The 26,668-nt window shown below is 45.0% G+C and overlaps 2 protein-coding genes across 2 annotated transcripts; one reads left to right on the plus strand and one right to left on the minus strand.

The window, feature by feature from the left end:
- Positions 1-1,070: 1,070 nt before the first annotated feature.
- On the plus strand, positions 1,071-15,307 carry LOC106900604 (ceramide synthase 4-like). Its single transcript, XM_014962727.1, has 10 exons — positions 1,071-1,228; positions 2,877-2,994; positions 6,452-6,570; positions 7,763-7,820; positions 8,372-8,422; positions 9,145-9,237; positions 10,585-10,713; positions 11,001-11,107; positions 13,889-14,033; positions 15,078-15,307. The coding sequence occupies exons 1-10, from the start codon at positions 1,071-1,073 to the stop codon at positions 15,153-15,155; spliced, it is 1,056 nt and encodes a 351-aa protein (XP_014818213.1). The 3' UTR covers positions 15,156-15,307.
- Positions 15,308-17,892: 2,585 nt separating this feature from the next.
- On the minus strand, positions 17,893-26,601 carry LOC106900605 (kelch-like protein 23). Its single transcript, XM_014962728.1, has 5 exons — positions 26,507-26,601; positions 24,967-25,038; positions 19,817-23,853; positions 18,694-19,105; positions 17,893-18,471 (listed from the first exon to the last, which is right to left on the minus strand). Exons 3-5 carry the CDS (start codon positions 20,793-20,795, stop codon positions 18,159-18,161), a joined length of 1,704 nt encoding a protein of 567 aa, XP_014818214.1. The 5' UTR covers positions 20,796-23,853; positions 24,967-25,038; positions 26,507-26,601; the 3' UTR covers positions 17,893-18,158.
- Positions 26,602-26,668: the final 67 nt, after the last annotated feature.

Genomic DNA, 26,668 nt, shown 5'->3' on the forward strand with positions numbered 1-26,668 from the left:
AAATGTTGGAATTTGTGGAAACATGAACATAACATTATAGGGAAGAGTCTCCATGGGTTGTATATGAGGAAATTATGTCTCACTCTGCTGGAGTTATCCCAAAGAGTCAGTGAGCACATGCAGAGGAGAGAACCTGCTACCTACTCAGCTTTGAAAAGGCATTCAGAAAGGGCTCTCCCCACAGACTTACAGAAATCCACCTGAGGTTACTGGGAGAGACCAGCAGGGATTTGATATTTTGTAGCTATGTATTGTTGCAGGTGCCCCAAAATGGGGTAGGGAAAGGCGGATGGTGAAATTGGTTGATAATGGAAGTTACGATGATGATGATGCAGACTGACTGCAAGCAGTTGCAGAAGGACTTACAGTAATGAGACTGAGTGATAAAACAGAAGTGAAATTGAATATGGAGGAGAGCAATGCAGTGCACATGGGGAAGTGTCCTGAGGTGCTGAGCTGAGTGTTAGCTCTTCTGAATAGTTTTGGGGAGCAGTATATCACTTTACTGCTCAGTATGTGACGGTTCAAAATGCAACTAGGATATGGGGTGTTGCTGGGCAAGATGGAAGAATGAAAACTGAGACTGATGGGGCCCTAAGGGTGCCATAAGATCTTAATGGCTGTTGCCAGTCCCCCCCTGAGACTTCCATCCACACCCTCTGCCAGGTGTCTGAGCTGATGAACAGGTGAGGGCTTTGCAGCCTGGGAGGGAAAAGGTTGGTAGAAAGAGGGAGCAAGAGAGAAGCTCCTGCTGTTACTGTCACTACGTAGGGACTTCAGTCATCTGTACAGCAGAGTGTAACTGAAGGTAACTCCACCACCTTGACACCCACTAAATTACTTTCTTGTACTAGGACATCTTGCCCCACCTCCAAGACAGGCAGGTCAGAACAAGTAATGCTATTTCAGCTACTCTGAAGTCATACTCATGGGATCGAGTGAGAGGTGGGGAGTGTGAATGACAAGCTGTTGAGCTGGGAATCCTGATTGAGGAGCGAGTCTTATGCCTTGCTGCTACCTGCTTGCCGAGTCCCAGAGCCTCTGCTTTCTGCACCCACCATCTGACCAGGATGGGACTGTCAGAGGGGTTCTGGCACCATGAATACTGGCTGCCACCTGGAGCTACCTGGGAAGACATGAAGGGTATACAGTACCCGCAGCCTCAGGACCTCTTGCTCTGCATCCCCGGTGCCCTGCTCTTGATCACTGTCCGATGCATCTTTGAAAGGTGAGCGCAGCAAATCTGATTTCTCCTGTGCTGGTTGCTACCAGTGTCTTGCAGGGTTGCTCCAGACTAATCCTTACCTGCTTCCTGACCACTACAAAGTGGACAGGGGATTATCCCCAAGAATAATGGAATCTCCACTTTTTGTGACATATGGTATTTGTGTGGCAGCTTTGTCCTGCCCTCCCTCTCGCCTGTACCTGTAACGTAACCTGCACCAGCAGGTGTGAAAAGGCAAGTCTGTCCATCGGTCACACCGTGGCTGTGGGTGGAGGGTCCCTCTGGAGAGGGAGCTTGCCACACAGATAAGAAATCTTCTGGGTACATCAGTGTTGGGAGCCCCCAGCTGAGCCAGGGTTCAGCTTGATCCTATAGGATGCTCCTGAATGTGAGCCCCCATTCTCAGCACAGAGGCAGAAGGAGGAGATGACCATGGCTCTTGGAGCTCATTGTGGGACCGCTTTGCTCCGACCACTGCTCTTTGCCCAGCTCTGCCCTGCTCTCCTTTCTCAGCAGCAGAGATCCCCAGTTCAGTCAGAGATGATGTACTCTAGTGCCCTAGCTGAGGGAAATCGTCCTCCCCAGGGAATCCTGGAGGACTGACCGGCGTCTCCCCAGGACCCATGTGTAAACGAGGTAGGTCCACATGGCTCAGCACAGGAGATGGATTCAGAATGGGCTTTGGGGCCTTTTTCCTGAGGACCCAACATGTGGGGAGGTACAGACCAACCTCATGCAGGAAATCAGGGAGCTGACCGGGTAACGCGGGGCAGTTTGCCAGCATGGGCAGAACTGCTGAGGTACGTCCCCACCAGGCAGAGCAGGACTTCAGGCAGGGGGTGCTCAGCAAAGCTGCTCTCAGTTGGGACATGAACTTTCTCCTGTGGCCTAGAGGAGCTGGGGAAGCACTGGCCCATCTCCCTGGAGACCTGGCTTCCCCCAGCTGTGGCAGAACCTGTGGCAGACAGGGGCTGCACAGAGTCAGAATTTATTCCAGGGTCATCAGGTCTTCCTTCAAAGGTGTTGCACTTGCCTGGCTTCCTAGAAACAAGATTTTAGAAACCTGTGCCTCCCACTAGAGCCTTGCTGGCGTTTCCTGCAAAGCTAGTGTTTCCTGTAGTAACCAGCACGTCCTCGTGCTGGTTACTCTGTCCCTGGCTCCTGCTTTAGCTCAGGGTACCCTGAGCACAGAGCACATGGGATACTCAGACACTTGCAGACTGGTTTCATGACATGGTCTGGACTGCTTGGGGCATTGTAAAGGTGAAATATAGAGAAACATAGAGAAATGCAAGGCATCTTGGGGCCTCAGCAGAGGAATTAATTATTGCTCATTTTGTAGTTGCTGTTATTGTCTCCACTGCACATCCAGCATTCCTCACCTTTGCTTTGGTGCCAGTGTATCTCTCAAGAAAGAACATTGATCTGACAGACGCACTGGGCTTCCCGTGTGCCCCTGGAGCAGTACTGGGTCCCTTGGGCTGTGCGTGTACAGCTGGGGTAGTGCTGGACCCCTTGGGCTGGGGGTGTGAGCACTCAGGGCAGTGCCGGACCCCCGGGGCAGCACAGCCATACACAGGATATGGCACTGCCAGGGTCTTGCTGCACAGGCACACACGTCCTGTCCTGGCTGAACTCTTTCCTCTTGCAGAACTGTAGCTCTGCCCTTGGGCCGGAGGTTGGGTGTGAGTGACAAGCTGAGGCCCAAACTTCAGCCCAGTGCCACACTGGAAGACTTCTATGTTCTGCTGGGCAGGACCCCGAAGGAGGTGAGTGTCCCCTTTGCCCCAGTGTCCTGAGAGCCCAGGCGAGCAACCTTCTCTCTGTCCAGATACCCCAGCCCAACCAAACCAGCCTCACAGGCAAGTCAGTTACTGCTAGCCACCCTCCCAGGGAAGAAAAAATATAAGCAAATATTTCAGCATCTCCCAACGTCTTCAACAGCTGCAGTCCCAGCACCTCCTGAGCTGCTGCCTATCAAATACAGCAGGTAGTGTGAGAGCTGCTGGCTCTGGTAAGGAGGCAGCCATCACCCCCTCTGGGTGGAGTCTATGAATAAGGCTCCTTATTTTTAGCAGAACTACAAGTCCTTCAGAATCATGGAATCATTTTGGTTGGAAAATATACGTAAGATCAAGTGCAACCATAAACCTAACACTGTCAAGTCCATCACTAAACCACGTCCCTCAGCACCACATCTAACAGTCTTTTAGATACCTCCAGAGATGGTGACTTCACCACTTTCCTGGACAGCCTGTTTCAAGGCTTGATAATCCTTTCAGTGAAGAAATTTTTCCTGATATCCATCCTAAACCTCCCCTGGCACAACTTGTGGCCATTTCCTCTTGTCCCATCACCTCTTCCTTGGGAGAAGAGACCGACCCTCCTTTCAGGGAGTTGTAGAGAGCGAGGTGTCCCCTCAGCCTCCTTTTCTCCTTCATTGCCCTTCTCTGGACATGCTCCAGACCCTTGAGGTCTTTCCAGTCCTGAGGAGCCCAAAACTGGACACAGCCCTTGAGGTGGGGCCTCACCAGTGCCCAGTAGAGGGGGATGGTCACAGCCCTGGTCCTGCTGGCCACACTATGACTGACACAGGCCAGGAGGCTATTGGCCTTCTTGGCCACCTGGGCACACTGCTGGCTCATGTTCAGCTGCTGTCGACCAACACCCCCAGGTCCTTTTCCCCAGGCAGTTCCAGTCACTCTGCCCCCAGCCTGGAGCATCCATCGGGTTGATGTGACCCACGGGCAGGACCCGGCACTTGGCCTTGTTGAACCTCATCCCCTTGGCCTCAACCCATCCATCTAGCCTGTCCGTATCCCTCTGTAGAACCTTCCTACCCTCCAGCAGATCAACATCCTGCCCAGCTCGGTGTCATCTGCAAAGTTACTGAGGGTGCCCTCGATCCCCTCATCCAGGTTGTTGATAAAAGTATTAAACAGAACCAGCCCCAATACCGAGCCCTGGGGAACACCCCTGTGACCAGCCACCAACTGGACTGAACTCCATTCACTCTTTAGGTCCACATCATGACTCACACTGATGCATGAATTTTAAAAATAATTTTTTACTTAAATTTGTGTAAAGAATTGTCAGATTAATTAAAAAATGTTAATGAGCTCATCTTTACATTCATTTTAATCACAGTTTGTAAATCTTAAGGCTAGGTAGTTTTATTTGGAATTCATGCATAAAATAAAGCATGTTGGAAATGATGCTTTTCAGCCTGTGTGTGGGCAGTTGCTCAAACAGCTGGATGTTTTTTCTGACATTACTGAATGAACTATGTGCTTGTTTCTTTATTATCACAAGCTAAAACTTCTTTTATCTTCAAGTTGCTACCTGTAATTATCAGTCAAAATTACATCAGTGTTGGGAAAAAAAAATATTTAGACTTTTATAGCAAAGACATTGCATGCCATTGTGTACAGCTGTCAAAATTCAACCAGGGAGAGCCTGTGCTTTCTTTTGAACCTGCATTTAGATATGCCTGAATTGGAGGTTTAAAGTGGCCAAAATTATTTGTGAGTTCACAAATGCAAATAGAGCTGATATGATTTTTTTCCCAAAGAAAGGTGTTCTTCAGGGAAATATAGATCCGCAGAGGCAGCCTGCTGGAGCACAGCTCTTCCCACCCACATGGGGACAGCCTTGGAAGGCTAAATCCTGCTTCCCTGATCTGCTTTCTAGGGGGACCTTATTTCACTGTCCAAGCAAAGTGGCCTGCCAGTCAAAAAACAGTCTTTTAGATACCTCCAGAGATGGTGACTTCACCACTTTCCTGGACAGCCTGTTTCAAGGCTTGATAATCCTTTCAGTGAAGAAATTTTTCCTGATATCCATCCTAAACCTCCCCTGGCACAACTTGTGGCCATTTCCTCTTGTCCCATCACCTCTTCCTTGGGATAAGAGACCGACCCTCCTTTCAGGGAGTTTTAGAGAGCGAGGTGTCCCCTCAGCCTCCTTTTCTCCTTCATTGCCCTTCTCTGGACATGCTCCAGACCCTTGAGGTCTTTCCAGTCCTGAGGAGCCCAAAACTGGACACAGCCCTTGAGGTGGGGCCTCACCAGTGCCCAGTAGAGGGGGATGGTCACAGCCCTGGTCCTGCTGGCCACACTATGACTGACACAGGCCAGGAGGCTATTGGCCTTCTTGGCCACCTGGGCACACTGCTGGCTCATGTTCAGCTGCTGTCGACCAACACCCCCAGGTCCTTTTCCCCAGGCAGTTCCAGTCACTCTGCCCCCAGCCTGGAGCATCCATCGGGTTGATGTGACCCACGGGCAGGACCCGGCACTTGGCCTTGTTGAACCTCATCCCCTTGGCCTCAACCCATCCATCTAGCCTGTCCGTATCCCTCTGTAGAACCTTCCTACCCTCCAGCAGATCAACATCCTGCCCAGCTCGGTGTCATCTGCAAAGTTACTGAGGGTGCCCTCGATCCCCTCATCCAGGTTGTTGATAAAAGTATTAAACAGAACCAGCCCCAATACCGAGCCCTGGGGAACACCCCTGTGACCAGCCACCAACTGGACTGAACTCCATTCACTCTTTAGGTCCACATCATGACTCACACTGATGCATGAATTTTAAAAATAATTTTTTACTTAAATTTGTGTAAAGAATTGTCAGATTAATTAAAAAATGTTAATGAGCTCATCTTTACATTCATTTTAATCACAGTTTGTAAATCTTAAGGCTAGGTAGTTTTATTTGGAATTCATGCATAAAATAAAGCATGTTGGAAATGATGCTTTTCAGCCTGTGTGTGGGCAGTTGCTCAAACAGCTGGATGTTTTTTCTGACATTACTGAATGAACTATGTGCTTGTTTCTTTATTATCACAAGCTAAAACTTCTTTTATCTTCAAGTTGCTACCTGTAATTATCAGTCAAAATTACATCAGTGTTGGGAAAAAAAAATATTTAGACTTTTATAGCAAAGACATTGCATGCCATTGTGTACAGCTGTCAAAATTCAACCAGGGAGAGCCTGTGCTTTCTTTTGAACCTGCATTTAGATATGCCTGAATTGGAGGTTTAAAGTGGCCAAAATTATTTGTGAGTTCACAAATGCAAATAGAGCTGATATGATTTTTTTCCCAAAGAAAGGTGTTCTTCAGGGAAATATAGATCCGCAGAGGCAGCCTGCTGGAGCACAGCTCTTCCCACCCACATGGGGACAGCCTTGGAAGGCTAAATCCTGCTTCCCTGATCTGCTTTCTAGGGGGACCTTATTTCACTGTCCAAGCAAAGTGGCCTGCCAGTCAAAAAGGTGGAGACCTGGTTCCGGCACCGGCGGGCCCAGGACCGGCCTGGGCTGATGAAAAAGTTCTGTGAGTCCAGGTAGGTGGCCAGCAGAGGCTTTTGGTAACGGAGACCTCCAACAAGGTCTGCACACCATCACCATCCCTTGCCCTGTCCTTAGCCCCAGACACAGTCCCAGAGGACCACGCTGCCAGCTGCGGCTGCAAAAGGAGGCTTTGTACCATGAGGCTGTGTCCCATCACTACACACACTGGCAACAGAGCCACCGTGCAGTGCTGCCAGCTTCATCCTTCCTTCCTTTCCCCTTTTAACTTTAAAAAGTTAAAGTTACCTCAAAAGAGTCCACTGGCCTTTATGCAGATCAGGTTTAAATCTCAGATGCTGGAGGGGCTCTGAGCAGCAATGCTATTTGTAAAATGCATCAAACTTCTTTCCAAGATGATCTTGATACTAAATTAAAATTTTAAAATATTCTCAGGATGGATTATTGGATATACAATGAATCCATGAGGTGCAGTTAGTAGGCTGTGCAAGCCACGAACAGAGTGAGGTAAAAACTGAATAACACTGGAAAGCACTGAAATCCTTGTAGCATTCCTTTTCCTCAATCTGTGTGCTCTCTCATTAAATCTTCCTGCGTGTCTCAGCAATAGATGGAGTCAGAATGCAGAAAGTAGTCACCAACTCTATCAGTCAAAAGAATCAGGTTCTCTCTGGTTCTCAGCTTGAGGTTTGATGCTATATGCACACAAAGACCCCCCTCAAGTAGAAGATCTACTCTCCGTCTGAAAAAAACCCAGTGCTTGAACACTGTTATTATGCTTTTTAAAAAATCTTCTCCTGAAATCTTGGTCAGTGCTCCTCACTCTGCAGCATTTCTGAGGAAACTGATAAAACCCCCAGTATTCCTGTGCCATCACTAGCAAAAATTCAGTGCCTCGCCCAGGCTGTGGTATAGAAGCATTTGCACAGGTCATTACAAACACCCAAACAAAAGGAGACAGGTAGAGGCATCTCGGTACTCATACTGCATCCTGCTTAGTGTTGATGGAGTACACCGGGAATTTGGGCTCAGCATGGATGGAAGCAGAGCCTGGGAGAGCTGTGGGTCCTGTTGCTGTTGTGTGCATGCACAAACAGAGCTGACGTGCTTCAAACCCCTGTCCAAACAAGCATAGGTTCCCCTGTGGGCTTTGCAGTGTCCTGGGCACAGCCTGAGGAGCTATTCCAACTCTGGAGGAAATTTTAATTCCCTTTTTTTCTGTTTTAGCTGGAGATTTACATTCTATTCAACTTCATTCTTCTCTGGGCTGGCTCTCCTGTACGATGTAAGTACATGAGCAGGGTGATGCTGTGGAGTGACACCTTTCAAGGGTTTGTCATTCATGGCAAATGAGGCCAATGGTCCTGGGCCATTTCAAAGAGCCCCTCCAAAGATCATGTGTGACTATGACTAAGGGTCCAAAGCCAAAGAAGGACAAATTCAAGGGCATGGAGCAGAACCATCCCCAGTCCTGATCCAGGTTTACCCCCCTTTCCTTGGGTAAACCTGGCTAGGTATCAGTGATGTTACCATGGTTTTCTCCTTGTCTTAGATCATTGTCTGATTCCTCACTGATACCCACACACAGCCCTTGCATCTCAACCAAGAGCAGACCATGTCCTGGCTGGGGCTGCTGCCCACTGCGTATCAAAGCCATCTGTGTGACATCCTGCGCATTCACTAATGACCAATGCATTTTGTCAACCACTCTTTCCAGAGCTCAAATGTAGATTGGATCTAGCATGGACATCCTGACTTCTCAAAGTACTTCTTCACATGGTCATTACATGTCATTGAAAGGCTACAGGTTCTTACTGCTGCCTTCTCTCTGCACAGAAGCCCTGGTTTTGGGATCATACTGTGTGCTGGCTGAGATTTCCACACCAGGTGAGCAGCAAGTACATGGATTCACAGGATAATTCATATTGGAAGGGGGACCAAGAGGTCTCTTGTCCAATCTCCTGCTCACAGCACTCAGCTGTGAGCTCAGACCAGCTTACCCAAGGCTTTCTCCAGTCTAGTTTTGAAAACCTTCAAGGATGGAGACAACACAAGCTCTCTAGGCAATCTATTCCACTGTTGGACTGCAGTCATGATGAAAATGTTTCTCCTTACATCCACCTCTCATTTCAACTTATGCCTGCTGTTTCCCATCCTTACATCATGCACCATGGTGAACAGCATGGTACTGTTTTCTTGACAAGCTCCTTGTAGGTACTCCATATGGATGGAGAGTGTCTGCCCTGAGCAGGCACCTCTTCTTAAGGAGTTTCTCTGTAACCATTGCCTGGCTGGAAGCAGCCCTATGTGTGTGGCCACAAAAGGAATCTGGTGGTCAGGACTTCCCTCAGCCTCTCAAAGCATGGATGGAGATGAGAGGTGTCTGAACCCCTGCAGAGCGGAGACCCCCACCTCCTCTCAGGCTGTCTGGCCAGGGCTGGTCCTGACTTTGGACCAGGCTTGACAGTGCATCAACAAACGGTTCAGTCACAGGGAAGATGAAAATTTAGGCATGAAGAAGCCCTGCTGTCCCAAATGATTGAATGAAGGGGCTTCCCATCCCCCAGGGCTAGGCAGGGGTGTCACACTGCCTGTCACTTGTCTCGCAGCCTCTCCCACCTGCTCTGGGCTGGTTCTACCTGCTGGAGCTCTCCTTCTACTGCTCTCTGGTGGCCACCCTACCCTTCGACGTGAAGAGGAAGGTGAGTGACAGCGGCACAACTGCAATGCGCTGGCTTGGTCCGTCCCTGTCATGAGGATCTCCCCTCCCGTTGTCAGCTCCCTGGGGATGCAAAGGACATGACACACATGCTGCTGCAAAGACCTCTGAGCAGGGGGTCTCCCTGCAGCTCTCATATCCCACCATTGCACCTGGCGCTGAGTCCCATTCCTGTGCAGCATGGCCTTATTGCCAGCTCGGCGAGGGAAGTGCTGAGAGCTGACATGGGATCTCCACACCTGGCCAAGGGACAGTCACTGGGTGGACATGATATCATGGCCCTTCCCAGCTCTGGTCTCAGGTGCCACCCTGCTCAGGGCTGTGTCCTCTTGATTCGAGGGAGCTAGGCTGTTGTGATGAGGGTACTGCATGTGTGGCCTTTGCAGCGTGGGATGACGTGAGATCTTGGGCCCCATGGACCCATCATCCACTGTTGCCATTGCCTTGGTCTGCAGCGGAGACCGCTCAGAGCCATATAGCTGAACTGCACAAGCTAAGGTTCAATCTCAGCTTCATTTGATTGTTTAATTTGATGATCACATCTCTCTTCAGAGACTACATGCTTTTCCCCCAGGCAAAGCATGTCCTGGGTCCAGAGAACCTGCAGAAACTTTGTATTAAAATTGCCAACACTTCAATAGTCTTTGTAGACAGGTCAGTTATTGGACATCTGCAATGCTCCCCAGAAGAAGCAGGAATACACTGCCCAGCAGTGATCCTCCCTGGGCCAGAGCTGCCCTTCCCAATCTCTCTAGCGCGGTGAGGAGTCACCTTCTCATATCCCAAAGCATTGACTGTGTGTACTTACAGATTTGTCAATGCAGGAATGAACCACCCAGCAAGGTCCTCTACATGAGAACGCGTATTCCCCACCTACAGTATCTCCACCCCATGGTCCCTCTTCATGGGCAGCACAGGGAGGTTGAAAAGCTGCCTCCATTATGGCTAGGACCTGCCCCAGGCAAAGAGCAATCTACTGCCGTTAGAAAAAGCTCTTCAGTAAACAGTGGAGGGGTCTGGGAGGAAAATATGGGGTGTTAAGAAAGTAATTTTGTAAGGGCAGATCGATTAATGGAAAACTTATAAAATCTGTCTTTTGACATGTTTGCACTTATGTGTACCTCACTGGTATTTGTCTGGATTTCCATGAACTGGGCATAAAGATGCTCATTCTTCTCGGGACTGTGCAGGACCTTATAGAGCTGTAGCAGAGGATGGAGCACTGTTGCTTTGTGGAGGTGTTTGGCATATCCTAGTGAGGCAGCAGCATCCAGGAACAGGTGTTCCCAGTCACAGTAAGAGTGACACATAATCTCTTTTCTCATGCCAGGACTTTAAGGAACAGATCATCCACCACATTGCCACCATCACTCTGATCTTTGTCTCCTACTGTGCCAATCTTGTACGGTTTGGGATGATAGTCATGCTGGTCCATGATGCCTCTGATTATATTTTAGAGGTGAGTTACCCTCACCCGTAAATGCAGATCTGTACTGGTGTCTGTGGGTAGCACTGGGAACTGTGTGCCTTACTACACATGACGCACGTGGATGCAGTGGCCCACACTCATACCAGTGCATTTAAGAAGTATCAGATTTACCGCTCTTGGGGAAAAGTGATCAAGTGCATGGGGTCTGGGACACACCCCCACAAGTCCAGTAACTCTTGCAGGACATGGGAAATCCCTCAGTCCCCTAGAAGGAGAACACAGGCACACAGGACATAGGGCACTTTGTCTCTCTACAGCTTGCCAAGATGCTCCATTACATGAAATGGAAGCGGGTCTGCGAAGCAGTCTTTATTGTTTTTGCTGTGGTTTTCATCATCTCCCGGCTTGTCCTTTTCCCGTTGATGTGAGTTATGTTTTAATGTTCTCTCAACATGGGTGTTATGTGCTATTTTTGCTTCTGGAGAGATGACCCTCCGTGCTGAGGGAAGGAAAGGCGGGGAACAGGACACTACAGGTAAGCTCAAAAATTAATCCAACTGGAACTGAGGAACCCCCCCCAAAAAACAACAGGTTTTTAACTATATTAATTAATTAACTAGAGCCACAGCCTCTGCCCCTCCATTCCCATGCTCTGACTGCTTCTCCTAGGCAGGGTCTATCTCTCACCTGGGGCTGTCTCTCATGCCGTGATAAGATGCTAACATGCAGCCACAGCAGCTGACTTCTCATGAGCTATTGTGGCACTGGGAATGTTTTAGAACTTCTTTCTCCATCTGCCTAAAGCCATCCCTATCACAGTCTGAGGGTATTCCTCCACTACTCCTGCTTAAGACCTGGTTTGACTCTTGCAGTGTGTAGGAAGTAGCCTCCTCCTGTTGCAAACACTGGTTCCTACAAGAGAAAAAAGGTACAAACTGTACTGCTTCGAATTTCCCAAGAATTTTTCAGCAGACTAAGGCCTGCTTAAAGCTTTATTAAGATAAAATTAGTATAGAAACAATGGCATACCCACCATTGGTGACCCACCATCTATCTGAAATAAAACAAGAAAATCATGAGTACAGACTAAGAATTCAGGAGGTAGGATACTTGATATGCTGGGAGGGTATCAACAATGGTTCCTCCAGAAGCCACACACAGGCACCAGTCTTGGGCAATGGCTTTTCTGATCACACTCCCAGCCTTTAACTATGCTGAAATTGTTCCCCTTTCTTTACCACTGCCAAGTTGCCTGGAAAAGGTGATCCCGGTTAACTTTCCAGAAACTCATTCCACAGCACTTATGTTATAGTTTAAGGTTTCTGTTTTCTTTCAAAACCAAACATTTCATTTATTACAGCCAGAAGAATTTTTCTTATACACACATAGGAACAAGTCTGCGTTTCTGTCTTCTGCTCCTGCCCTGGATCCATACCAACACTGAAGATGCTGAGTTTTGAATTTTTATCTTGCTGCCACTTAGTCTGGGTGCCTGTGAGGCTGACTTTGCATAACAAGTCCCAGGTTCTGCTGGTGAAATGGCTCCCTTTTAAAGAGAAGAAAAATAAAAGCTTGAGGCAATGTTCCCAAGAAAGAAAACAGAATAACCATGACTTCAGTGGTCTCCACTGCAAAAAGTCAAGTCCCGCTATCTCAACTTTTGTATCATACCATGAGGACAAAGAAGATAATAGATATGCCAGGTCAGACCACGGGTCCATCTAGATTAGCACCTGTCTGCATCAGCAGCCAGAAGCAAATGTCTAGGAGGACAAGAGCAGAGCAAATACACACTGCATCCAACAGTTTCAAATGTGTCTTAGATTTCATGTCTTAGATAACTTGTGGAACAGGACACGTACTAGTCTTTGTCATTTCTCTCCCAAGCTGAACCGCTCTCTGTTTCCTAACCAGTGCTTTCCTCCTGTCTGTCCCTGCCAGTTTCTGTGACCTGCAAAAATAATGCGCTGCCCAACTTTTCATCTGTACCCTCAACTCTTTCCTGACTTCAGTTAAAAAAATTAATTTATAATCTTTTTATTTTAGTGCCAGTGTTCGGGTCCCCTTGTTTAATTTTTGTCCATTGCTCCTCTCCAGATTTATTTTAGGAGAAATGCTGCCGGTTCTTGGTACTTCTGGGAAGCATTGCAGGTTTCTGATAACCGACCTCTCAGCAAAGACTATCGCATTGTTGGAGATTTTAATACAGAGTTTCTGCAGGTGCCCTAGGACATGCTTTGTGAGAGCTGGGCAGAGCATGGAGCCTGATGGTGCAGCCCTAGTACAGCTCAGCTCTATGTTGTGAATGGGTGATTTAGATCACTTAAAGAACTACTGTTAGCAAAGCAATTTTAATATGATGTTGCAAAGTGCAATTTCACAAAGTTCAATGGCAAGGTTCACTCTCTGCATGAGAAAACATATGAAGGAAAACTGAGTTACACTTGAGCTGAAATGATTCATAGAGAGATGGAGGACACAAAGGGTAAGGGAGGCTTTCCTGTTGGGTCACAAGGTTCAGAATGGACCCCCTTGCTTTCTAAGCTCCTTCACAGAGAGGAGTCTTAGTGCAGCTGTATCCAGATCATCAACATCAATTCAGCATGCAAGCAGTGTTACTAAGGCAAAATCAAAGTTACCATACTATGGGGTTATGCATGATATTGGTCACTTACCAAAGATCTGCTGTTGGTAAAAGGTCTCTCTGCCATCAAGAAGCAACAGTGAGAGGTGTCCCAGCTCAAGAGGAGAGCACTGCCATGCAGCCACGCTGCCGTGCAGGGGGAGCTCAAAGCCGGCTCACTTAGACTGTTATATTTATGGGATAAAGTGGTTGGCTTGTAGTCTAATTGCCTGCAAGAGAAGAGATATGCGTGAGACTCCTCGTACCCATCACTTTTTGATAAATGTTTTGGAAAAGCCACTATTATTTATGCATTAACCACATGATCGGTGTTCCAAACTCATCTGTATTGATGTTTACTGTGTCCTTTGTGGGTTTTTGGAGAACAGGTTGAAACTAGAGGAGTTCTTGGCCCAGCTACAGCTCAGGCCTTTACTTCCTTTGGAGCCTGTACTAGTTTGGTTAAGGGGTGGAGCACGTCCATCACCTCTGCCCTGGGGACACATGAGCCAAGTAGTTGCCCAGATAAGCATGAAGGTACTTATGCCTTCTGATTTGTCTCTCCCTCTCTCTTTTCCACAGCACATACTATTACTTTGTGACAAAATTTCAGTTGTTCCTTGTAAGCTGTGTGATAAATGCTTTCCTGATGGTCCTGCAGTTGTTACACATCTTCTGGTCCTATCTAATCATCCAGATGATCTTTGGTGTCATCCTCCATGGTGCGGTATGAAAAATCTTTGTCTCTTCTGTGCCACCAGTACTCATGAGAGACCATGAGATCCGGGGCAACTCCTGCATGGCTGCAGGAAAGGGGGTGGGAGAAATGGGACTGCTCGACCAGCAGCCTGAGAGCTTCTGAAGTCACCTGTTGGGAGTTGTGTAGATACCTTTGCTCATGGAGATCAGAGCAGCAACTCCTTTCTACTTTGCAGCTGTGCCCTAGTGACATGGGAGTCATCCGCATCCGCAGCCCTTTCTCCTCACTGCCTAACAGCTTTTCAGCTTTTTCTGAAGTGGAGTAAGGAAGGAGCAAACAGGTGAACCTGGTAGAGAGCACTCTGTGTATTTGCACCTCTGAGTTTTGGGTGCATTCCACAGTCTTTTGATGCATGCCAAAGTCTGTATAGGGATCACTGAAAGAAACCTTGTCATCAGAAATGCCAGTTCCCTGGCCTGCCTTGCTGACATAAGCAGGTGGCAACTTAGTAGCCTCTGAGTAGATTTGTGAAGGCTTTGGGCAGAAAAAAACCCCACCACAGTGCTGGTGTGTTGCTTTCAGCTTACCTTGAACTCCTTCATTGAAGCTAAATCAAGAGAAAAAGCAGTTTTTCTGGAGGAAATGATGGAGTTTGTGATCAAGTTTGTAGATGACTGTGAAATGAGGAGACCAGTCAATATGCTCACTGGACAAATACACAATGACTTTCAGAGCATTAGCAGTAATAAACTGCACAGGAAAATATGCAGATTAACTATACGTAGAATAAATACTAACTTACTTTCAGAAGCTCACATTACAAGAACATTATTAGGGCGACAAAAAAAGCGTTCAAAAGTTAGGTGAAACTGTAACAACGTCAACCTCTGGCAGTTTAAGTCCCAATGCAGGGACAATTGCAACACTGCTTTAAGGACATGATAATGCCTGTTATTTTTATTTTAGCTGTCAGGTATACACACCAGTGCTGTGAATGAAAACAGGACTGGTCCCCTCTAATATATACCAAGATACAGGGTTTGCATCTCATTTAAATTGTCTTTCCTCTAGAAAAGAAAAGATGCCAGAAGTGACACAGAGGAAAGCGACAGGAGTGAAGCAGAAGATCTCTCAAAAAACCAAGAGTGATACAGGTCTTGCTGCAAAATACCAATGACCAGGCAGATTCCCCAGGTCCCATTCAGCCTTCCAGCTTTTAAGAGAGAGGCCAGACTGGCTCACAGATGGCTTCACAATGGTCTGCCTGGGGCATCACCCGGTATCTAGATGGAAGTGAATTTCATCACAGAGTTTACAGGCAGTTAAGTCACTTCAGGAGATGTTTTCTTCACTTCTTCTGTTGGGACCATTCTTTTATGACTAATCTATGATCATTTATCCATGAAAGAAAAAAAAAAAAAAAAAAAAAAAAGGTCTACCACCCTAAGTCTCGCTGCAAGCAGAAGGGTTTAACAAGCTGCTGAAGCCAAAGTTAGGTGTTACAGCTATCTCAAAAAGGACTTATCTATTATATATCTATTTCGAGATAAGACTTCTAAAATCGAAAGCAATTGAAACTCTTCCAAATGCACACTTTTCTACTAGAAATTATCATTTAATCCCTATGGAAATTTTCCTTTTAGATATTTTCATTTTGTTGAGGTTTCATTTTCAAAATTGGAAAATAAGTATGTTACAATATTAACATTTTAAAAAAAAAAAAAAAAAAAAAAAAAAAAAAGGTCTACCAGCCTAAGTCTCGCTGCAAGCAGAAGGGTTTAACAAGCTGCTGAAGCCAAAGTTAGGTGTTACAGCTATCTCAAAAAGGACTTATCTATTATATATCTATTTCGAGATAAGACTTCTAAAATCGAAAGCAATTGAAACTCTTCCAAATGCACACTTTTCTACTAGAAATTATCATTTAATCCCTATGGAAATTTTCCTTTTAGATATTTTCATTTTGTTGAGGTTTCATTTTCAAAATTGGAAAATAAGTATGTTACAATATTAACATTTTAATGGGTTATTTTAGGGGTTGGATGACTTTTCACCTTGTAATATATTGTATCTGATGACATTTTCAGAATTTATAGTAGAACATAACATTTTAAGTCAATATAAAAATCAATTACACCTAAACCAAAGAGTCTGTTTTACCTACATTTTGCATGATGCAGAAGTTTTTTTTAGAGCATCAGACCTTACATCAGCAGAAAATCTCCTTAGAAACTTGCTGAAAGTCTGATATCATTGCCAACTCAAAGGGTCAAAAAATGCAGGACTGATAAATATACATATAGGTATTTTTGTCCATAAACAATATACAGAAACCTGCAAACACAGTCTTCAAAATACATTTTCTACCCAGGCCTTGAGTATGCTTCCAAGGTGCCTGATACATTTTACACAAGTGTCAGGGAAAACTTTCTGAGAAATGCAAAGAGGTGGAGAATGAAGCATGGTGCAACTAGAACACGCTGCTGTGAAGCACCATGGTCCATCTCCTACATCTGACCTCTGCAACTCACTATATGAATAAAGTGAGGAAAGATGTCCCAGAGGAAAGCAGAAGGCACTGAGCCAGCGTTACCTTGAAGGACGTTCAGAGCTGCAGCAAGTAATGCTGCAAGGCAGCCAGCCTCCCACCTCCATGGGACACTGACCTCGAGAAGGATGTTGCCAAGCCCCAGCTGGCTGTACTTTGCTGGGAGTGCAAGACTCCTCATTAGGATATGTGGTGCAAGGGTTTTCCCAGGAATCATTTCACACTGTCCACCAAGGATGATGCTTTCTTTCAAAGCCCTAAATGATACAGGAGGATCTCAGCTTTTAAAAGATTTATATAGCCTTCAGGACACAAGAATAAACTGGCCATCAGACTCAACCAACAGGCCCAACCTTTCATTGCTGCCAGCCTCACCATGGCCAAAGCACCCACTCTGCTCCCAGCATGGAGTTGGCAATGCCACAGCCTGGCTGGAGGCTGACAGATGGGCTATAGCCAAGGAGCAGAAGCCAGCCTGGATTGAGAGGGCTCCACATTTGCAGGCCTGGATAGACTATCTCCTGCCATCCTGACATAGCTCTCACAGTGGTATGGTTGACTTTTAACCAACACGTCTCAGTTTTTAAGGCCTCTCCCATTCTCTGAAGATGATAATCACTCATTTCAGGAACACTTTCCTTTCAACATTGCTGGGTCACATCAAAGAGCAGGCTCTGCTAACACAGATGACAGTAACATTTGCAGTGCAAGCCGTCAGGTCAGTGCTGTTGTGCTCTGCCCTTCTCGTCCAGTCAAGAAGACTTGTGTGACGGCCACTCTCTCAACTTCTACATCCTTGGGAAGCCTGAGCACCCTTGGACATCTACTCCCTACTGCTGTACTAAGCCCATCAAACCCTCTTCCTCATACACATTTTTTAATTAAGGGTACATGCACCTTACACCCTCATTTCAGTGCTTTGGGATAGTGATGTTTATTCTCCAATGGGCGCTAAGGAAACTAAAGCAAGACTCATTAAGTGCCCCAGTTCACAAATGGTTATCATCACATACCTGAATGCATAAATCCAGAATAGCCTCCTTCCTTCTGTGGTGCTCTCCAGCCTGGAGTAAAGGTAATTTTAACCACAATTACATAAGATGGGAAACTTGCTTATTTCAGGCTAAAATGATACTACTACTGTGTTGACTGCAGTGGTTGTTCGAGTTTTGGGGGTTTTTTGGCCCTGTCCTACAGCGCTAAGAGCTCATATATCTTGCTGAAGATTCCCGTGACACGGACTTGATTTATTACATTAGTCCTACAATATTTTCTAGCACTGATGCAATGACTTTCCTATCTCTCCCCAGCTGTTCAAAGGACAGAGACACAGGGAGGTTAAAGGTCAGAGGAGCCCTTTATTTAGCATCAATCCTAAGGAGTTGATGTACAATAATAATGCTGACCATAATTTTCAATAATGACCTGCAACTTTTGTGTTAACAACAAGGTTTCAATAACTTTTGCTTCAAGTTCATATACCTGATAGAAAAAAAAATACATAATTAAGAAGGAACAGATCTATTTTCAAAGCTAAATAAATTCACATATCAAATGATACAATCTAACTTTTTTTTTTCTGGTTATGCTGGATCTGACATCTCTCATGCCCATGTATCAAATCTTCGCACAGTAACACACCCATGAATAGGAAGGGGGCAAGGGAGTTTGTTATCTATGATCTGGCATGTATCAATGTAGGGATCAAAAAGGATTACAACAGGGAGAGCACTGTTCCCCTTCCTCTGTCCAAGGAGATAAATTCGTCCATTCACAGTGCTGCATCCCATGAAGAACTTCCGAGTCAAGCATTCCTCATCCACTTGGGTCCATTCATTGGTCTCCACATCAAATCGAAAAGCTCCCCCTCCTATGGTGTACAGAGCACCATTCAGAGATGTGATGCAGAGGTCATACCTGGGAAGGAAGAAACCCTTGATGAGAATCAATAGAAAGACGTGGCCCCTGAAACACTCAGTGTGACCTTGGCCCTCATATCAAGGGTCCTATTCAAACAGAGAATCACAGAAGTGTTGGTGTGCCAGGACTTGTGGATTTCTCCAGTCCAATTTCTTCTTGGAGCAGGACCAACAACAGAACCTTTCTTCTCCTTCCAAGTCCCAGAAGATTATTTCTTACCTTGGAAGTGGGGAAAATGAGATGACATCCCAACTGTCCGTCTCTGTGTTCAGTCTTTGCACTCCATCATATACATGCCCATTTTCATCCAGGCCACAGACCACATAGATCCTGGTCCCCACACTGACTGCATCTCCTCTCTCCACAGGCTGAGCCATAGGACTCACGCTTTCCCACTCTGACTCCATCAAAGCCATGCGCTCCACTGCTGGGATTATCCCTTCATCTGTGCTCCCTCCAAGTACATACAGGTAGAGCCCTGCACCTACCGCACAATGGCTATTGCGGGACTTCTTCATGGCAGGCCCTTCCAGCCAGCTATTGTCCAAGCAATTATAGATAAGCACCCAATCCACGCTATACCACACAAACTCATCCCGGAAATATCCTCCTGTCACAAAAAGGAAGCTCCCTGGAAAGACAGCAGAGAAAAGTATCAGTTAGACAAAACTGAAAATTGCTCCTGAGAACTGGAGTTCTCATTTCTCCCTGGGCTGTACTGAAGAGGTCTAAGAAGAGAAAATTACTGCTTTCTGTATTAGTCTGTAGTATTTTATTCCTCATCTGCACAGATATACTGGGCCTACAAGATGCACTAAGTCTTCCAAGCCTGCTCCCACTCTTGAACAGAATCATGGAAACACTGATTGGAAAGAGTCTCTGCGGATCTCGTGTCCAAACTCCTACTTGAAATGGGACTATTACCAACACTAAATAAGAGAAGCCATAGTACTGACCTGGCTTGAAAATTTTCAAGTATGGAGATTTTGCAACATCCATGGCTAAGTTTAACTTAATGGCAACTATAAATCAGAAGTCACCATCTGTGAAAAACCACCATGAAAGAGAAGGCCAAAAAAATATCCTGCTTAAAGCGAAGTCATTAGACTCACTCCAGATAAAACTAATATAAGGATTTCAATAGTTTCTGCTACATTAGAAGAAATATTCAGCCTTGTCTAAGATTCTCCTAGGACTAAGGAAAAAAAAACTTTCTATGAATGAATATGAACAAGGTTTTAGCAACACTGAACAATGCGGTTTTACAGAAGCAGCTGAACTCCTTGCATTTGTGTCTCAATTCCTGTTTGTACTTGCTCAGTCCCAGTCCTCTGTAAGTTACCTACTGATGCCACTGCATATTGGGTGAGGTTCCTGCGCTGCAGTGGAGAACAAGCCTGCCAGGTCCCTGTTTTAGGCTGAAAGAGAAATAATTCTTGCTGTTCCTTGTCATGCTTTCCTCCCAGAACATATAAGGTGTCATAGCTCCGACCAGTGTAAGGACACAGTTTCATATTTTGCCAGCTGGGTGGAGGACAGCTGTCTAACTTCTTTATTAGCCTGGAAAAGATGTTCGTCTCTCCAGGGTGCTTGCTGCGTTTCACCAAGACATCAAGGAAGGATAAACTCAGAAAAGTGACCCTGACTTCCTCCATCAAATCCAGAAAGTCTTCCTCTCTTGTTGCTGGGTCCTCCATTATCCACCTCATAATACTGTCAAAAACCACATCTTCTCGCAAAACGAAGAGGTCATCGCTTTTTAGAAGCTGCATCAGCACTTCTTTGGGTAGTGCCTTAAATTCTTCCTGGCACATCACATCTCCCCAGTGAGTGAGTGCCACATTCATTGCAGACGCATACAAATCTATAAGGGCAAATTGCTGTGAGTAGTTCATCAGGCCCAGGCAGTTGGAAACATGCAGTTCTCTCTCCAGAAACTTCTCACACAACAGTTTCACCCTATCAAACTGAAAAAAATCAGCTGTTTCCAGTAAGCTGGTCACATTTTCTTGACCTATAAGCACTTGTGCTGTGCAAGTGAACTCAAGTAGCGCCTGAAAAGGCACTGCATCAATCCCTCTGATCACTATGTGCTGTTCAGAGCTCTCTCTTGCCCCCCCAAAAAACATGGCTTCAAAATAACGACTATGTGCTGAAAGTACCCTACGGCTGACCTGAAAGAGTCTATCTCCGACCTCAAGAATTGTGTCTGCAATCACTTCTGTCTGAGGTCCCAGCTCCTCCAGTTCTTGTGCAGGCTCCATGCTTGTCAACTGCCAGGCAGTTAAAATTAACTCAGCCCTTATGCAGCCTTTACACATGTGAGGTCTCTGGAAACTCGATCCTCCTAGCTAAGATAAATACAAGATAAACCCATCTTGTCCTAAAAATAGAATGTTTTCTACCTTCCTGCCTTGCCCTTCAGTCTTTCCTGCTGCTTTCAGAGCAGCAATAGCAGGAGAACTGCATAACAAGAAAAAAACCATGCAGATTTAATTGGCCTTAGCCGGGTGAGACCACAGCAAATTAGGGGAGCTGTAAACCAAGCAAAGAACCTGGATTACGAGGAAGAAAAGAGGAGAACCAACCAAAACCTTCCTAAGCACTAAGCATCAAGAAATTGTAAAACATTTAATCCATTTGGAAAAAAGTATACATTACAATACTTCTCACTTCTGCAAATCAAAAACACAGGAAAGCTTCCTGGGGAAAAAACCACCAATTTCCCCAAAGCCACATCCTCCAAAAGTTCATGTTTAGTATCAAATTCCAGATTGCTTGCAGTACTTAGCATATATTTAACTTTATAGTAAGATATGGGAGGAAGGAATGAGCCCCCCCAATCAAACCCAAATGGCTGTCACTTATTCAGCCATCCTCAAACTCAATGCACTAAATAAGTACAGTCATAGTACAAGCAACAGCTGATTCCACACCAAGTTTTTCCAAAGTGTTTAAATCAAGCTCGTAAGTGGAGAGATTTGCAGTGACCTTGAACCAGTGCCCCTTACCCAAAAAAGCCCATCCCAGCAATCCTCAGTTCCATTTCTCAGGGAAGCTCCGTAAGCAAAATAGTGTTATCTGGATCAAGAGCACTTTTTTTTCTCCCTGGAGGTTCCCTCCTGCATTTCTGGAAGAGACTTCTGCAAAACTGCTGTTACAAATGGTTTTAAAGAGTATCACATTTAGGAATTAATCCAATAGAAAAGCATATACACATATAAAATTCAGCTATCGTTTTCATATTCTTATTTTCACGTACTTGCCTCCCAAATATAACCCAGAAGCCTGCACTGCAGAAAAGGACAGCAGTGAAAACTAAGCAACCTCTTAACTGAGCAGGAAATGCTGGAAACATGCCCCTCTCCAGAGTTTACACACTTGATACATGACTTCAGGCAGATCTCTCTGTACCCTCTGCATTTAGAGCCTGGAATCCACTCAAAAAAGGTTCAACAGGTCTGTTTCTGACGCTACACTCAGAAAACAAGACAGTGCAGAGATGGGTCAGCATGTAATTGCCATCAAAAACCAGCAATCTCTCTCCCCTACAGGGGAGAGTTCAAGACTACTCGGGCTGAGGGCACGCAAGTTCTGCTCCAAACATTCTAAATAAGGAGTCACTTTTGAATTGTGCAATTGCATGAAGAACAAGTTTTGTAGCATTAGAAAAAAAACTTATGTTGGAAGGAGCATGGCTCTACAGACAGCTCTATGAAGCATTCAAATGAACCCCTAAATTAAAATCCAGAAGCACTCAAGTTTACACAGGAAACATACCACACAAGACAACTGGTCCCTAGTTTTACAGCCTCCTGGAAAAGTCAGATACACTGATGCGGAATTTATTTACTTCAAGTTCTCATCCATTTCAGAGCTTACTCAGGAATTGAATGGGAGTATGGTGCTCTTGCCAAAATGAACAGCCAATAAAACAGTCCTTGGCACATTTCTTGATGTGCATTAGGAACAAGACCACTGCTGCCACCAAAACTCTGCCTCATAAATAATCCTCAGTAAAAGCAGGTGGCAAAAGCAGGTTACATACAGCTTACAGGCACATCCTCTACTCAACAGTCTTTCAGATGCCTAACAGAAATGCACAGGTCCTCAGAAAAAGGACAACATGCTGTCTGTCACTTCTCATCAATTTTCCGTGTTGGAGCCTTGGACGGCTTCTGATCTCATCCCTCCTGCTTTTGCTGCATTTAAAACCTCCTGAACAAATTTCATTTAGATATACAACTGTGGAGAACTGCTGTAGAGCACCTTTTTAGACTAAAAACCAGACATCTAGAAACACATTAATTTGTATTTATTAACTCAAAAATCCTCAAATCTTGCTATTTCTGCAGTATAAAAGAAATTAAAATGCTTACTTACAAATCAAGTTATAACAAGTAGAACTACAAGTGGACAGCTACAATATAAAAAATATAAAGTATTTCCAGACATTGCCTACAAGTGAACATTAGGGTTTTAAATATTCTTCCCCTAAGATTCCAAGTATCGAACAGATACTTCCATAAGGTTCATGTCACTCAGCCAAGAATCATCCTAGGAGGTAGTCCAGTCCTTCTGTAGAAATGCAGGAGCCTTCTGATACACCAATCACAGCCTATAAGATCTCCAACCAGTGCTAGAAAAGATCTGCTTAGCTACACAGCTTGTAAAGGTGATGACAAGGGACTATCCAAAGAATGTCATTTTCCTCATGTGGGACAGCAAGCAGGCAAAAGAGACTGAACTCAACAGCAGGAAGACTACAACACAATGCTTCCTGCTGAGTACTGACATTTAAGAGGAAAAGAAGCATGTTCTAATGCATTTAGGCTTTAGGTTAAATAATTTTTTAATGTATTTAAAAATGTAAATAATATAACCAATGTTCATTGGGGCATTCTTTACTAATTTTATGTGGTTGTTTCAAATCTCACGAGATCAAAAGGGTCTCAGACAATTCCATGACAGTATATTCTCTCCTGTCAGCTCTAAACAAATGTAGTTACATGTTTGTTTGGGGAGAAAAATAAAAATCAGAACTTATTTCTCACACACCATGTCAAATCCTCTCATCATTTATGGAAAGCCACAAAAATAAAAGTTGGCTGTTCTTTCACACTAAAACACACACACATACAAACTCCTCTCCCAAACCAGGAAGAGTTTCACACACTGATGGTTTTCTCCAATGATTTGCACCCTTGAAGGCTTCAGAGACAATCCAAAGAAAGCATCAGCCATCTTGCTGCTGAATGAAAGGGTTTGGAATAGCTTCCATTCCATCCTGTGGACAAATAAGAACTACAGAAGTCCCTCTGCAGACCACAAGTCCCAGCTGACGTGTGTCTTCTGTTAATTTGTATTGATCATCTGGATCTGAAAAGCAGAGTGCCACAGTTACAACGGCAGCATAAGGAAAAGAAACCAAGTTCCATCAACTTCAAAAGGCAGATATACATTCTTTTTTCCAGGTGTCCTTTCATTGTTTTATTGAACACATTGACTAAAAAAGTGATGCAGCAGTAATATCTGATGTCTTCAAGACATAACCGATTTACTTTAATTTGCAAAGTAGCACATGCCACAGTGAGTAATAAAGAACTTAGCTTTGTATGTAAAGGAGAACACATATCTTTTAAAGAATTCAAAGTCCTTTTCATTCATCTAATCAAGAGCATACATACAAATGATTAAGAAAGCCCCGATATCCCATTTCAAATGACATTATAGGTAAAGGTTTTGGGATAAATCCGAATCATAAGACCACCCTGGCTTCAGAATGCACTAAGTATACAGTGTACCAGTCCATTCCCAGATCAAGCCAAACAAGGCTGTGTATGGGGACAGAGAGAGAAACACACAGCAACAGTCAACTCCACCCTACTCGAGATGTCAATATATTCAATAAAAATGCGTCTTTAAGACGCTGCCTAACCATATGATGATTATTTTTTTTCAGAGAAGAGAAAGGGAAATGGGAGTATCTATCCTTCGATAGGAAAAAGAAAGAAATAGCAAGAAAAAAAACCTCTACAGCTCTATTAAGTCTAAGAAGCTATAGAAGGCTTTCGTTCCACAGAAATGCAAAAACTGCATTTGCAGTAGAGCTTATGACAGTAAGATAGCTCTTACTGATATGCTTTTCCTGCTTTCAGCAAACTGGCAGCCCTTCAGTAGCATAAACAAAGGCAAAGGCTTTATCTGAAGAGAGAAATACTATTGCATTCAAGCTTTAGAGGACAACAGCACCAAATAAGTTATGGAGGAGCTCAAGCAAGGACAACCAAAAATGTTCTACCACAGGGAATGTGCTTAATCTAACTTCTGTTACTTTATCCCTCTCTTTCCAACTTATCACAAACATGTCTCAGTTTGGATGACATCAACCTGCAGTTTCTGGTTATTGACTCTGAGCTGTAAGATTTCTGTTAAAATTATTCTTCGGTGGAAAAAAAAAAGGAAGCTTCACACAGTTAACATATTACTTACCTCGCATATATTCAATGGTACCATCAAGCACAAGGTTCAGAAGAGGGTCAAATCCTTTCAAAACACCACTTGCTATTAGAGACCACACACAAAACAATGATTAGAGACTAAACCAGGTAAACAGCAACACAAGACTGCATGAAGGACATTCTCCAGCTCTGTTCCCTCCTTCAAGCAAGGCTATCGAGCAAAGGAGATCAGAGATACTCAACAGCGCCCTCTTTGGGCAGATGCACAATAACCAGGTTTGTGTTTTGCCAATTGAACCTTACAGGTTTTTAAACCAATTCTTCAAAATGCTCTTCAAAACAGTAACTTTTTTTCCAGACAATTTCAGAGGCATTTTAAAAATACTTCAACATAGCAAACTGATACAAGTCACACCGCAAAAAAAAAAAACCAAAAAACCAACCACCAAACAGATATCCAGATACCCTAAGTGAAAGGCTATGGCAAAAAATGAGGCAAGACTGTAATATTCTTAAGCGCTTTCTTCAGAAAACCCATCTTCCAAGTGCCCTCCTGGAACATAATGTCTTTAGCATAAGCTTTGCCTTCACAGGAATGCAGAGTAGACAAGTAAGCACTTTGTCCTAAAAAAAGAACTATTCCTCAAGACTAAATAAAATGCAAGACTATATAGAATGGTATCCCAGTTTGAAAAACACTTGTTGATTACCAGCATTACTATCATTGCTAACAGCCCAAATAAAAAAAAAAAAAGGAGACTTGTATAACCTCGGGTGTTATACGAGGAACATACAGGAACTTAGCATTAATTTTTTGAGAAGAAAATCTAAAACACTAGATCCAATTGAACTGTCAAACGCCCAAGAACTAAAACCACCACCCCAAACCCCACACTGATCAGTAAGAACTTCCAAGAACTTTGTAAGCACCAAGTCCCAGTGGAGCTTTAAATGAGATTTTTTTTTTTTTTAAGGGCAAACCGAGAAGCGTCTCTCACACAAGATGCTGTGAACTTTCAAAGAAGTGGTCTACAGATGGCACTACCAGCCGGGATGGAGAGATAGCTGTGGATCCGGCACGGCAGAAGGGACAGGGAAGTAAGAAGAAAAGGGAAGGGGGGGAAACGACATTAAGAGCCTCAAAAGTTACGGAATGTCATGGTCAAACATAATGAAACAATCCATGAGCGCCAGGTGAACTTAGCACATCAAGAGATGAAAGGGATGAGAGATGTATCAATCAGAATACCCTGTTACAGTCCGTTTGGTTTTTTTTCTGCTTCAACTGTGCCCCTGCAGTGTGAAAAGCTTCCAGAAGAAACAATACAGCTGAAGACAACTAATAAGAAAAGATGAAGGAAAAGCGCGCAGATGAAACATTGATAAAATTGCAGCCAGAGGGTTAACGGAAAGGTTGAAGGAGCTCAACTCCGCACCGGTAACAGCCGACAGGAACAAGTAAAAGCCCCCGCTCCTCGCCGCCTAACCCCGCGGAGGGGCCGCGGCCGCGCACGGCGGGAAAGGCTCCGCGCTGCGGCGGCCCGGGGCTCGGCCCCGCCGGGCGGGCTCACCTTCTCTGCCGCCCTGGAACTTCACCCGGATCGTTTTGTCGATGTATTTGGAGAGGTCCAAAATGCTCTCCTTCTTCTTCTTCTCCTTGTCCTGCGGGAGAGGAGCGCGGGCAAGCTGAATGAAACAGAGCCCTCCCCCGCCTCGCCCTCCCCCGCCTCGCC

The sequence above is a fragment of the Calidris pugnax genome, unplaced genomic scaffold (assembly GCF_001431845.1).
Source record: "Calidris pugnax isolate Ruff unplaced genomic scaffold, ASM143184v1 scaffold952, whole genome shotgun sequence".
Classification (NCBI taxonomy): Eukaryota; Metazoa; Chordata; class Aves; order Charadriiformes; family Scolopacidae; genus Calidris; species Calidris pugnax.

Coding starts and splice junctions, on each gene's coding strand:
- LOC106900604 (XM_014962727.1), top strand. CDS start 1,071: ATGGGACTGTCAGAGGGGTTCTGGCACCATGAATACTGGCTGCCACCT. Junction 7,821..8,371: donor GGCTGGCTCTCCTGTACGAT/GTAAGTACATGA, acceptor CTCTCTGCACAG/AAGCCCTGGTTTTGGGATCA. Junction 8,423..9,144: donor GGCTGAGATTTCCACACCAG/GTGAGCAGCAAG, acceptor CTTGTCTCGCAG/CCTCTCCCACCTGCTCTGGG.
- LOC106900605 (XM_014962728.1), bottom strand. CDS start 20,795: ATGTGTAAAGGCTGCATAAGGGCTGAGTTAATTTTAACTGCCTGGCAG. Junction 19,106..19,816: donor ATATGCAGTGGCATCAGTAG/GTAACTTACAGA, acceptor CTGTCTTTCCAG/GGAGCTTCCTTTTTGTGACA. Junction 18,472..18,693: donor TCATTTTCCCCACTTCCAAG/GTAAGAAATAAT, acceptor CTTCCTTCCCAG/GTATGACCTCTGCATCACAT.